Source organism: Scyliorhinus torazame, chromosome 3 (assembly GCF_047496885.1).
Source record: "Scyliorhinus torazame isolate Kashiwa2021f chromosome 3, sScyTor2.1, whole genome shotgun sequence".
NCBI lineage: Eukaryota > Metazoa > Chordata > Chondrichthyes > Carcharhiniformes > Scyliorhinidae > Scyliorhinus > Scyliorhinus torazame.
Genome location: NC_092709.1, coordinates 131,078,191 through 131,091,188, shown reverse-complemented (window position 1 = coordinate 131,091,188; position 12,998 = coordinate 131,078,191). Strand labels below are relative to the sequence as shown.

General features: G+C 43.9%; 1 protein-coding gene across 3 annotated transcripts in view; it reads right to left on the bottom strand.

Annotated features, from left to right (window-relative positions):
• Positions 1–12,998, bottom strand: part of mrpl1 (mitochondrial ribosomal protein L1) — a 69,438-nt gene that overhangs the window by 36,604 nt on the left and 19,836 nt on the right. For 2 of the 3 annotated variants that reach the window (XM_072496212.1, XM_072496211.1), the window contains exons 3-4: positions 2,222–2,489; positions 36–119 (exon numbers count right to left, since the gene is read on the bottom strand). In XM_072496212.1, coding sequence (XP_072352313.1) covers positions 36–119; positions 2,222–2,489 — 352 coding nt within the window. The remainder of the gene's footprint in view (positions 1–35; positions 120–2,221; positions 2,490–12,998) is intronic. The other variant, XM_072496213.1, reaches the window with a different exon arrangement.

The window sequence follows — 12,998 nt, the reverse complement described above, 5'->3', positions numbered from 1 at the left end:
CAGGAAAAATCAATGGTTATGTAATTCTTACTCACTTCTGTGAATACCAGCACGTTGTTGACAGTTGTTGTAAAATGATATGGCAGGTGCACAATGCTGACAAATGGATCCACTTTTTTCTGAGATACAAGAAAGCACGAGTCAGAAACCAAAGTGCCATTTACATTTGTACCCAGGTTATTTAATAAGGGGAGTTGTGAGCGATTCCAACAAACAAAGAACAAAGAAATGTACAGCACAGGAACAGGCCCTTCGGCCCTCCAAGCCCATGCCGACCATGCTGCCCGACTAAACTACAATCTTCTACACTTCATGGGTCCGTATCCCTCTATTCCCATCCTATTCATGTATTTGTCAAGATGCCCCTTAAATGTCACTATCGTCCCTGCTTCCACCACCTCCTCCGGTAGCGAGTTCCAGGCACCCACTACCCTCTGCGTAAAAAACTTGCCTCGTACATCTACTCTAAACCTTGCCCCTCTCACCTTAAACCTATGCCCCCTAGTAATTGACCCCTCTACCCCGGGGAAAAGCCTCTGACTATCCACTCTGTCTATGCTCCTCATAATTTTGTAGACCTCTATCAGGTCGCCCCTCAACCTCCTTCGTTCCAGTGAGAACAAACCGAGTTTATCCAACCGCTCCTCATAGATAATGCCCTCCATACCAGGCAACATTCTGGTAAATCTCTTCTGCACCCTCTCTAAAGCCTCCACATCCTTCTTGTAGTGTGGCGACCAGAATTGAACACTGTACTCCAAGTGTGTCCTAACTAAGGTTCTATACAGCTGCAACATGACTTGCCAATTCTTATACTCAATGCCCCGGCCAATGAAGGCAAGCATGCCGTATGCCTTCTTGACTACCTTCTCCACCTGTGTTGCTCCTTTCAGTGACCTGTGGACCTGTACTCCTAGATCTCTCTGACTTTCAATATTCTTGAGGGTTCTACCATTCACTGTATATTCCCTACCTGCATTAGACCTTCCAAAATGCATTACCTCACATTTGTCCGGATTAAACTCCATCTGCCATCTCTCCGCCCAAGTCTCCAAACAATCTAAATCCTGCTGTATCCTCTGTCAGTCCTCATCGCTATCCGCAATTCCACCAACCTTTGTGTCGTCTGCAAACTTACTAATCAGACCAGTTACATTTTCCTCCAAATCATTTATATATACTACAAAGAGCAAAGGTCCCAGCACTGATCCCTGTGGAACACCACTGGTCACAGCCCTCCAATTAGAAAAGCATCCTTCCATTGCTACTCTCTGCCTTCTATGACCTAGCCAGTTCTGTATCCACCTTGCCAGCTCACCCCTGATCCCGTGTGACTTCACCTTTTGTACTAGTCTACCATGAGGGACCTTGTCAAAGGCCTTACTGAAGTCCATATTGACAACATCCACTGCCCTACCTGGATTCCCTTTGGCTTCATCATATTTCACTCCTCAAAGTGTTTAATATCGCACTTATGTTGTAAACAGGTGCTGAACAGTGCAGCTCAACCAAGAAAAATAACTTTAAAAAATGAAAAAGAGCCCCCCCTTCCCCCCCCATAGCCTAATCTCATCCCTTCTTGCAGTTAATTCATGAACAGCTGTGACAGAGCCATGAAAACAGTGAATCTTCCTGCTCTCTTGACTGGAGGTTGAGATGACCTACCACGGAGGAAGAACATTGTATACAAAGTGGGGGCAATTACGTTAAACACCAGATGAAGGGAGTGAGGAAATTCATTTCACTCAATTATTTTATTTTTAAATTCAGCATCTTTTGGCATGCAGCTTGCGGTTATCTGAGGAACAGCAGAATCAGAAGGAGAAAAAAAAACCCACACCGACAAATTTAATTCATTCAGTCGACCAGGGCTGCAAATTTGAACTGACATCGGGACTGATCTTGAGACAGTAATCCTGAGAGAATGCACCAGGATTCATCAGGAGTTTTACCAAATATTTGTATTTAACAGAATGGTCTGGGAAATAGAAGAAATTGCGACCTCAACTTGTTCTGAATGCAAGTATTCCAATGAAACATACCTAATGGCAGCAAGCTTAATCTTCGCGTGGCACACCCAAAAACACAGACACATTTGAAGAATACTTATCAAAAAGCTAGTTTAAAATCAAGTAATTTGGATGATTCTTTAAAGTTGTAAAGTTTTCTAGAACTCCAAGCTTCTACTCAAAAATGTAAAACACAGGCTTGCAAACTTCACCTTCTTTTCCAGCTTCATGTCAAGCTGAAGATCAATATAAACAGGTTGCCTGGGGTAAGTAAAGTCTAACTCCTGAAACTTCTTCAGCATGTCAATTGCCGTCTCAATGTCGTGCACTTTTTTTGGATAATACTGGATCCGGTACACATCATCAACTGGCTCCCAAGCTGTCAGACCGAATGGTTTATGCCTGTTTAAGTCTGTCTTTCTCTCTCTTTTAGGTTTCAGGTTTTCCTTCTTTGAGTCTTTCTGTTCTGTTTTGGAAGGCCTGTCATTTAATAAAAAGGGAAAATTACACATGACAAACACAGGATATTGCACAGGACATTCATTGTTAGCTTAAATTCCACAAGTTAATCTGTCCTCATAACTCCTGAATGAACAAATCAAAAATAATAAAGTAAAGGAAACGTCACATAAGTTATAGGAAATTTCTTTTGTTTTTCCAAAGGAATGACTTGTCAAACTAACTGACTTTGTTTTTTGAGTTTAGGAAGAATCCAGATAACCTGCTGGGACTGCTTTAAGTTTCTTTTTCAATTTTAGAAATTTAGAGTACCCAATTATTTTTTTCCAATAAAGGGGTAATTTAGCGTGGCCAATCCACCTACCCAGCACATCTTTGGGTTGTGGGGGTGAGACTCACACAGACACGGGGAGAATGTGCAAACTCCACACGGACAGTGACTCGGGGCTGGGATCAAACCCGGGTCTTCAGCTCCGTGAGGCAGCAGTGCAGACCACTGCGCCACCGTGCCTGCTTTAAGTTTCTAATGTTCCAAAAGAACTTGAACAAAATACATTTTTAAAATTTTATGAATTGAGACTTTTTTCCCCACAATGTTTGAACTCAACAGGGAGAATAGTAGGAGTACTAGGAAATGGAGCATTCTTCCACTTCCAACATACAACTGTCAATTTAACACAACACAAGTGATAGTGTAGTGTGCCCCAACCATCACAAAGGCAATAAATCGTCCCATCCATAAGATGCAGGAACAGATGTAGACCATTCGGCCCATCGAGTCTGCTCCGCCATTCAATAAGATCATGGCTGATCTAATAATCTTCAACTTCACTTTCCCAACTTATTCCCATAACCCTTGATTCCCTTACTGATTAAAAATCTATCTCCTCCTTGATCCTTAATGACCCAGCCTCTACAGCTCTCTGCAGTACCCTCTGAGAGAAGAAATACCTCCTAATCTCTGTCTTGTGGTAGCATTGTGGATAGCACAATTGCTTCACAGCTCCAGGGTCCTAGGTTCGATTCCGGCTTGGGTCATTGTCTGTGCGGAGTCTGCACATCCTCCCTGTGTGTGCATGGGTTTCCTCCGGGTGCTCCGGTTTCCTCCCACAGTCCAAAGATGTGCAGGTTAGGTGGACTGGCCATGATAAATTGCCCTTAGTGTCCAAAATTGCCCTTAGTGTTGGGTGGGGTTACTGGGTTATGGGGATAGGGTGGCGGTGTTGACCTTGGGTAGGGTGCTCTTTCCAAGAGCCGGTGCAGACTGGATGGGCCGAATGGCCGCCTTCTGCACTGTAAATTCTATGAAATGGGTGACCTCTTACTCTTTGTTTATGCCCTCTGATCCTAGACTCTCACAGAAGGGGAAACAACCTCTTAACAGCTACCATGTCAAGCTCCCTGAGAATCCTATACGTCTCCGTAAGGTCGCCTCTCATTCTTCGAAACTCCAGTGAGTATAGGCCCAACCTACTCAACCTCTCCTCATCTGAAAATCTCTTCATACCCGGGATCAACCCACTGACCCTTCTCCAGGCTGCCTCCAATGCCAGCATATCTTTCTTTAGATAAGGAGACCAAAACTGTTCACATCCAATGATATCTGTGGGATTACGAAGTTGCACTTCAGATCGTGTTTTGGACTGAAGCTTAAAAGGAACTTGTAGGAACTGCTTTAATATACAATCCTGATGTTCACTGAGTCAAAGGATAGATGTAGGAAACTTTCACCAAATTTGTCTGATGATCATTCCAAGAAATCAAAGAAGCCCGTGTGCTAACCTAGCTCCATTCATTAACGAATAACTTAATAGTCACAGCACAAAAGGAAGCCATTCATCCCATTATGTCTGAACAGGCTCTCTGCAAAAGCAACTCATCTAGTCTCACTTCCCCATCTTCTCCCTTATAACCCTGAAATTCTTGCTCTTCAGGTGTTTATCGAATTCCCTTTTGAAAGCATCACTTGAATTTCTCTCCACCACTCATAGGCTGTGCATTCCAGATCCAAAACACTTGCTGCACAAAAAGGTTTTCCCTCATGACACTGTTGCTTCTTTTGCCATTCACCTTGTATCGGGGTCCTCTGATTCTCAACTCTTCTGCCAATGGGAACAACTCCTTGCGGTTTACTCTGTCATGACCCCTCAAGATTTTGAACATCTTTTACAAAATCTCGTCTCAATCTTCTTTTATGTAACAGAGAACAATCCCAAATTCTCTAATCACAAATCATCGGGTTATTGCAGCACATAAGATCATTCAACTTATCGAGTTGACACTGCTCTGTGCTGAGCAATCCTCTATCCCTGCACGTTTATTTCCCTCAAATACCTATCAATTTCCTTTTGAAATAGTTGATAATCTCCACTTCGACCACCCTTGCAGTGTTCCAGGCCATTACCACTCGAGTAAAAATGCTCTTCCTCATTTTCCCCCTGAATTTCTTGCCCAAACCTTAAAATTTATCTCCCCTAGTCCTTGTACCATCAAGCATAATCTTGTAAACCTTCATCAGATCTCTCAGCATAACTTCCATGCTTTTGTACTCAATACTTCAATTTATGATGCTGAAAGTTCTATATGCGATGCGAACTACTCTCTCAATGTGTCCTGTACTCCTCAAGGGTTTTGTGCATGAACCCACAGATCCCTCCAACCCTCACACCTTTTAGTGGCAGAGGTAAAAACAGTGGTCTTAACACTGACTCTTGGGGAACAACTCACTGCCAACCAGCCTCCAGTTTGAAAAACAATAAAATATAGGAGCAGGGGGTGGCACGGTGGCACAGTGGTTAGCGGTTAGCATTGCTGCCTCACGGCCCCGAGGATCCGGGTTTGATCCCGGCCCTGGGTCACTGACCGTGTGGCGTTTGCACAATCTCCCCGTGTCTGCATGGGTCTCACACCCACATCCCAAAGATGTGCAGGGTAGGTGGATTGGTCATTCCTTTGTATTAAAACAGTAAAAAATATATACAAGGCCAAACGGTACAAACACTAATTTTGTGTTGGAGAAACAGGGTACCCTCCCCTCAGTACCAATGTACGGGGTGGGGGGGGGATACTCTGATTGGTCATGCTAAATTGCCCGTTCATTGGAAAAATTAAAAAGATATAGGAGCAGAATTAGGCCATTTAGCCCATCGAGTCTGCTCCAGCATTCAATCATAGCTGATATGTTTCTCATCCCCATTGTCCTGCCTTCTCCCCGTAACCCCTGAGCCACTTATTAATCAAGAACCTAACTATCTCTGTCTTAAAGACACTCAGTGAATTGGCCTCCACAGCCTTCTGCGGCAAAGAGTTCCACAGATTCACCACCCTCTGGCTGAAGAAATTCCTCCTCATCTCAGTTTTAAAGGATTGTCCCTTCAGTCTGAGGCTGTGCCATCGGATTCTAGTCTCTCCTACTAGTGGAATCATTTTCTCCATGTTCACTCTATCTCGTCCTCTCAGTATTCTGTAAGTTTCAATGTGACACCCCCTCGTCCTTCTAAACTGCACCGAGTACGGACCCAGAGTCCTCAACCGCTCCTCATATGACAAGCCCTTCATTCCGGGGATTATTCTTGTGAACCTCCTCTCCAAGGCCAGCACATCCTTCCTGTGATACGGGACCAGAGTCTTATACAGCCTCAGCAGTGCATCCCTGCTCTTGTATCGGGGGGGTTTAAACTAATTTCGGGGGGGGGGGGGGGGTTTAAACTAATTTTGGAGGGGTTTAAACTAATTTGTCAGGGGGCTGGGAAAACGAGCTGTAGTCCAGAAGCCAGTGTTGAGAGTTGTGAGGTACTGAGGAGGGTATCAAGGTCGCAGGAGTGTACCGGCAGACAGAAAGGTGGGTTGAAGTGTGTCTATTTCAATGCAAGGAGCATCCGGTATAAGGCAGGTGAACTTGGAGTGTGGATTGGTACTTGGGACTACAATGTTGTGGCCATTACGGAGACATGGTTGGAACAGGGACAGGAATGGTTGTTGGAAGTTCCGGGGTACAGATGTTTCAGTAAGAGTAGGGAAGGTGATAAAAGAGGTGGAGGAGTAGCATTGTTAATCAAGGATAGTTTAACGACTGCAGAAAGGCAGTTCGAAGGGGATCTGCCTACTGAGGTATAATATGGGCCGAAGTTAGAAATAGGAAAGGAGCAGTCATGTTGTTAGGAGTTTTCTATAGGTCCCCAAATAATAATAGAGAAGTGGAGGAAGAAATTGCAAAACAGGTTATGGATAGGTGTGGAGGTCTCAGGGTAGTTGTCATGGGTGACTTTAACTTTCCAAATATTGATTGGAACCTTTATAGGTCAAACAGTTCGGATGGGGCAGTTTTTGTACAGTGCATGCAGGAGGGTTTCCTGACACAATATGTGGATAGGCCGACAAGGGGTGGGGGGGGCACATTGGATTTGGTACTGGGTAATGAACCGGGCCAAGTGTTAGATTTGTTTGTGGGAGAGCACTTTGAAGATAGTGACCACAATTCGGTGTATTTCACTATTGCAATGGAGAGGGATAGGGCCATACGGCAGGGCAAGGTTAATAATTGGGGGAGGGGTAATTATGATATGATTAGGCAAGAATTAGGGAGCATAAGATGGGAACAGAAACTGTCAGGGAAAGGCACAAATGAAAAGTGGAGCTTGTTCAAGGAACAAATACTGCGTGTCCTTGATAGGTATGTCCCCGTCAGGCAGGGAGGAAATGGCCGTGTGGGGGAACCATGGTTTACAAAAGAGGTTGAATGTCTTGTCAAGAGGAAAAAGGAAGTGTATGTAAGGATGAGAAAACAAGGTTCAGTTGGGTCGCTTGAGGGTTACAAGGTAGCAAGGAATGAGCTAAAAAAAAAAAAAGGGCTTAGGAGAGCTCGGAGGGGGCATGAGAAGTCCTTGGTGGGTCGGATCAAGGAAAACCCCAAGGCTTTTTACTCTTATGTGAGAAATAAAAGAATGACCAGGGTGAGGTTAGGGCCGGTCAAGGACAGTAGTGGGAACTTGTGCATGGAGTCAGAAGAAATAGGAGAGGCGTTGAATGAATACTTTTCTTCAGTGTTCACCAAGGAGAGGGACCATGTTTTTGAGGATGAGAGTGTGATACAGGCGGGTAGGCTGGAGGAGGTAGATGTTCTGAGGAAGGATGTATTAGCAATTTTGAAAAACCTTAGGGTCGACAAGTTTCCTGGGCCAGATGGGATATATCCAAGGATTCTTTGGGAGGCAAGGGATGAGATTGCAGAGCCTTTGGCTTTGATCTTTGGGTCCTCACTGTCCACAGGGATAGTGCCAGAGGACTGGAGAGTGGCGAATGTTGTTCCTCTGTTCAAGAAAGGGAATAGGAATGACCCTGGTAATTATAGGCCGGTTAGTCGTACTTCGGTAAGTTAATGGAAAAGATCCTGAAGGATAGGATTTATGACCATTTGGAAAGATGCAGCTTAATCCGGGATAGTCAACGGATTCGTGAAGGGTAAGTCTTGCCTCACAAATTTGATTGAATTCTTTGAGTAGGTAACTAAGTGTGTAGATTAAGGTCGAGCAGTTGATATCGTATACATGGATTTTAGTAAGACGTTTGATAAGGTTCCCCATGGTCGGCTTATGAAGAAAGTGAGAAGGTGTGGGATAGAGGGAAATTTGGTCAATTGGATAAGTAACTGGCTATCACATAGAAGACAGAGGATGGTGGTGGATGGAAAATGTTCAGACTGGAGACCAATTACCAGCGGTGTACCACAGGGATCAGTGCTGGGTCCTCTGCTATTTGTGATTTTTATCAATGAATTGGAGGATGGGGCTGAAGGGTGGGTCAGGAAATTTGCTGATGACACCAAGATTGGTGGAGTAGTGAATGAGGTGGAGGGCTGTTGTAGGCTGCAAAGAGACATTGATAGGATGCAGAGCTGGGCCGAAAAATGGCAGATGGAGTTTAACCCTGATAAGTGCGAGGTGATTCATTTTGGTAGAAAAAATTTAAATGCGGATTACAGGGTCAACGGCAGGGTTCTGAGGAATGTGGAGGAACAGAGAGATCTTGGGGTTCATGTCCACAGATCTCTGAAGGTTGCCACTCAAGTGGATAGAGCCGTGAAGAAGGCCTATAGTGTGTTAGCGTTTATTAACAGGGGGCTTGAGTTTAAGAGCCGCGTTATGCTGCAACTGTACATGACTCTGGTGAGACCACATTTGAGGTGTGCAGTTCTGGTCACCTCATTATAGGAAGGATGTGGAAGCATTGGAAAGGGTGCAAACGCGATTTACCAGGATGCTGCCTGGTTTGCAGGATAGGTCTTATGAGGAAAGGTTGAGGGAGCTAGGGCTTTTCTCTTTGGAGTGGAGGAGGATGAGAGGCGACTTAATAGAGGTTGAAAGATGATGAGGGGGATAGATAGAGTGGACGTTCAGAGATTATTTCCTCGGGTGGATGTAGCTGTTACAAGGGGGCATAATTATAAGGTTCAGGGTAGGAGATATTGGAGGGATGTCCGAGGTAGGTTCTTTACTCAGAGAGTGGTTAGGGTGTGGAATGGACTGCCTGCTGTGATAGTGGAGTCGGACACTTTAGGAACTTTCAAGCGGTTATTGGATAGGCACATGGAGCACACCAGAATGACAGGGAGTGGGATAGCTTGATCTTGGTTTCGGACAATGCTCGGCACAACATCGAGGGCCGAAGGGCCTGTTCTGTGCTGTACTGTTCTATGTATCCTAGCCCTCTCGACATGAATGCTAACATAGCATTTCTGTTGTGCCTCCCGAATAACCCTCTAGTACACCTGCCATTGCTGTTCCACAGCTAGGCTTGCTGGGCTCCCCTTCCAATCAACTCTGGCCAACTCCTCCCTCAGGTCTTTGTAGTTACCTTTAGTCAATTGTAATACCATTACATCGGATTACAGCTTCTCCCTCTCAACTGCAGGCTAAATTCTATCATATTATGGTCACTGCCCCCCAAAGGTTCCTTCACCTTAAGTTTCCTCGTCAAGTCTGCCTCATTACACATCATCAAATCCAGAATTGCCTGTTCCCTAGTGGATTCCTCCACATGCTGCTCCATAAAATCTCGTAGACATTCCACAAATTCCTTTTCTTGTGATCTGTGACCAATCTGATTTTCCAAGTCCATCTGCATATTGAAGGCCCCTATTATTATTATAATATTGCCGTTTCTATCTCCTGATTTATTTTCTGCCCCACATCCTGACTACTGCTAGGGGACCTGTACATAACTCCCATCAGAGTCTTTCTTCCTTTGCGATTCCTCAACTCTATCCACACAGATTCTACTCCTTCCGATCCTAAATCATTTCTTATTATCGATTTAATTTTATTTCTTACAAACAATGACCTGTTGTTTTCTGTCCTTCAGACCACATTTTATTCAAGCTGAGTTTTAATTTTGTTAACCAGCCTTCTATGTGATACTTTATCAAGTGTTTTCTTAAAATCCATAAAGGCAGCACCCACTGCATTCCTTTCATCAATCTCCTCTGTTACTTCATCAAAAAAAATTCAATTATATTAGTCAAACATGTGTTCCTAATACAATCCGTGCTGGCCCTCCTTAATTAACTCAACCCTCTCCAAGTGCATGTTTTCCCCTTGATTATTGCTTCTAAACTAACTAGCATGTAGTTACTCGGAATGTTTTTACACCCATTCTTGAACAAGGGTGTCAGATTTGCCTTTCCAATCCTCTGGTAGCTGATGTATCTAGGGAAACCTGGACGATTATGACACGCCCTTCTGCTATCTCCACCCCACTTCCCTGAGCAACCTATGATGCAAGCCATGCAGACCAGATAAAATTATTCACTCCAGCACATCCATGGTACATCTATCCCATTCACTGCCTCTATTATCTCTGCTTCTGCCAATATTTTATCAGCACCCTCTCCCTGTGTAAACACAAATACAAAATGAGTACTTTGTATTCCTACTTACCTGGAAACTCTAAAAATATTGCACCTTCTTTGACCGTACTCTGCCCCCAGCCTACCTTTAACTAATACCTGTTTACTATTCACATACCAGAAGATTATTTTTGGGTTATCTTTTATGTTAACTGCCATCTTACTCTCATATTCTGTCAATCATACTTTCACTTACCCTCTCAACTTACTGTATTTGACCTGTTTTTTGCTTGAAGAATTCAGCTGACATACATCATACACTCTCTATTTTTGTTTCATGTTTTCTATCTCCACCATCCAAGAAGTCATAGCTTTGCTTCCTCTGTTCTTCCCACTTGGTGATAAAGAGTACCTAACCTCTACTTGAAACACCTCTGTTTTGAGGATCACCCATTCTGCGACAGCTTTTCGTGTCAAACTTTCATTCCCTTTTACCCTGGCTAGACCTCTTCTCATATCATTAAGTTAGCCCTCTTACAATTTAGATGTTCCATTTTAGATTTCTCCTTGTTCTTCACCATTACTAGTCTAAAGCTTGTGATAGGATGATCATTCTTACTCAAGTGCTCCCCGCAGACATTTGGCCCACATCATTCCCCAGCACCAGATTCGGCAATGCGTCCTTCCTAGCTGGACCGAGATCATACTGGTCAACAAAGTTTTCAAGAACACATCTCAGAAATTCCTCCTTCTCTACTCTAACATTATTCCGATTGATATTTGAGTAATTGAAGTACACCCTTATCACCACTCTATAGATCTTGCAAATCTTCATGATTTTATTGCAGATCTTTCCGCTATCTCCGTCTCACTACTTGGAGGACCATTGAATGTGATCATGTCCTTTTGGTTTCTCAACTCTTAACCAAATGGATCCTATCCTTGCTCCCTCAATATCATTCTCTTTTCTAACAGTACAATAGTTTCCCTAATCAATCCTGCCGCCTCACCTCCCTTCTTCTTTCTGTATCTTTCTGAACATTTTGTATCTGTGATTAAGCCCCCAGTCCTCGCTATTTTTAAGCCATTTTCCATTATTCCAAATACACAATATTCCCACATGGCTATTTGTGCTTGTAGCTCACGAGCACTTACTTCGAACTTTGTCTGGTTATATACATGCATTGTAAACCTGTCTTTATATTTCTCATAGTCCTTCTTAGTCTGGTCATATTTGACATGATATTGCTTCCTTCTCCAGTACTATCCAACATGCTCAAGCCTTTATACACCTTATTCTTCTTTTCAATTTCTATCTACGAGTGCTGTCCCCCTGCCAATTTAGTTTAAAATCTCCCCAACCACACTAGTGTACCTCACTGTAAAGACAGTCGTCCTAGTCCTATTGAGGTGCAACCCATTTCAAATTGATGCATTTTGTTCTGGAACGGGTGTAGCCACCTGGGATGGCCACGTCCCGATTACAAAATGGCCACCCGCAAAGAATGCAGGGAAAATTGGACAATGCTAAGAAACAAGCAGGTGCAAGCTCTGTCTGTTGATTAGAACCTTAAACACTCAGACAGGACAGGACCAAACGATCTACATACACTAATGAGCCATCTCCGGGGACAAAAGGGAAACATTTAGATACACAATGTTAGGACAGACTCCCCGGCGCCAGAAGAAGCTAAGAGAAAGCAGACTGACAGTCACCAGGACACGCCCAGTGATCAGGGAACCACCCCTCTATTGAAGGAAAATCGATACAGGTGATTGGGAAAGACCCAATTAGTTGAGGCCAAGTTCAAAGCCCGCCCAAAAGAGCGTGAAGCCCTTTGCAGTATAAGAGGTATCACCCAAGGGAGAATCTTTCGCCTTTGGCTTTGGCTCTCACCGAAGAGAGGGACTTGCCTAGCAGCTGCATCAGACCAAGTAAGTCCCAAGTTAACGCACGCTACGAGATAGACGGCCATTGTTCCTCTGACTGAGTGGGCGCCCAAAGCTAAGTATAGGCTTTAGTAATAGTGGGAGTTTAATTTGTAGAGTTTATGCATGAGTAGATTTGATTGTGTGTAAATAAATGAGCATTGCTTTTGAACTTACTAACTAGTGTATCGAGTCATTGATCCGTATTCGGTTCTGAACCTTGTGGTGGTGTTGAAAGATACCTGGCGACTCTTGGGCAAACGTGATTAAACAGAGCCAAATTAAGAACCAACCAAAAGTTAGCAACATTTACTGGCGACTCCGCCGGGACTCGATTTAGAAGTGGGCTAACCACTCCGAGAGAACCCAAAATTTGAATTGAGAATCCAATTGGGAACAGAAAGAAAAACCACAAGTGTCAAAACAGTACTGATCAAGCCTCTGAGATTCGGAAGTGTGTTAATGTATGCGTACTAACAGGGATATAAGGTAAACCTGAGAGATTTTGTTGCGTAAAACTGTCGGGAGTTTTGTAGGCCGGAAATTAGCGTAAGCCGTACCTGTGTTTACATCACCGCTTTATCACCCCCTGTTCCAAATTCGGTAGAGATCCTAGTAGAGAGAATGGCAATGAAGGCAATGGAATGCCTTATGAACCTCCAGGAATTCGAGGTCGCAGCGACCAGTAGATTAGGACAGTGTCCCATTTGGGAAGAAGAGATCAGGAAATATCTCAAAGGTAAAGGATGGCCCCTTTG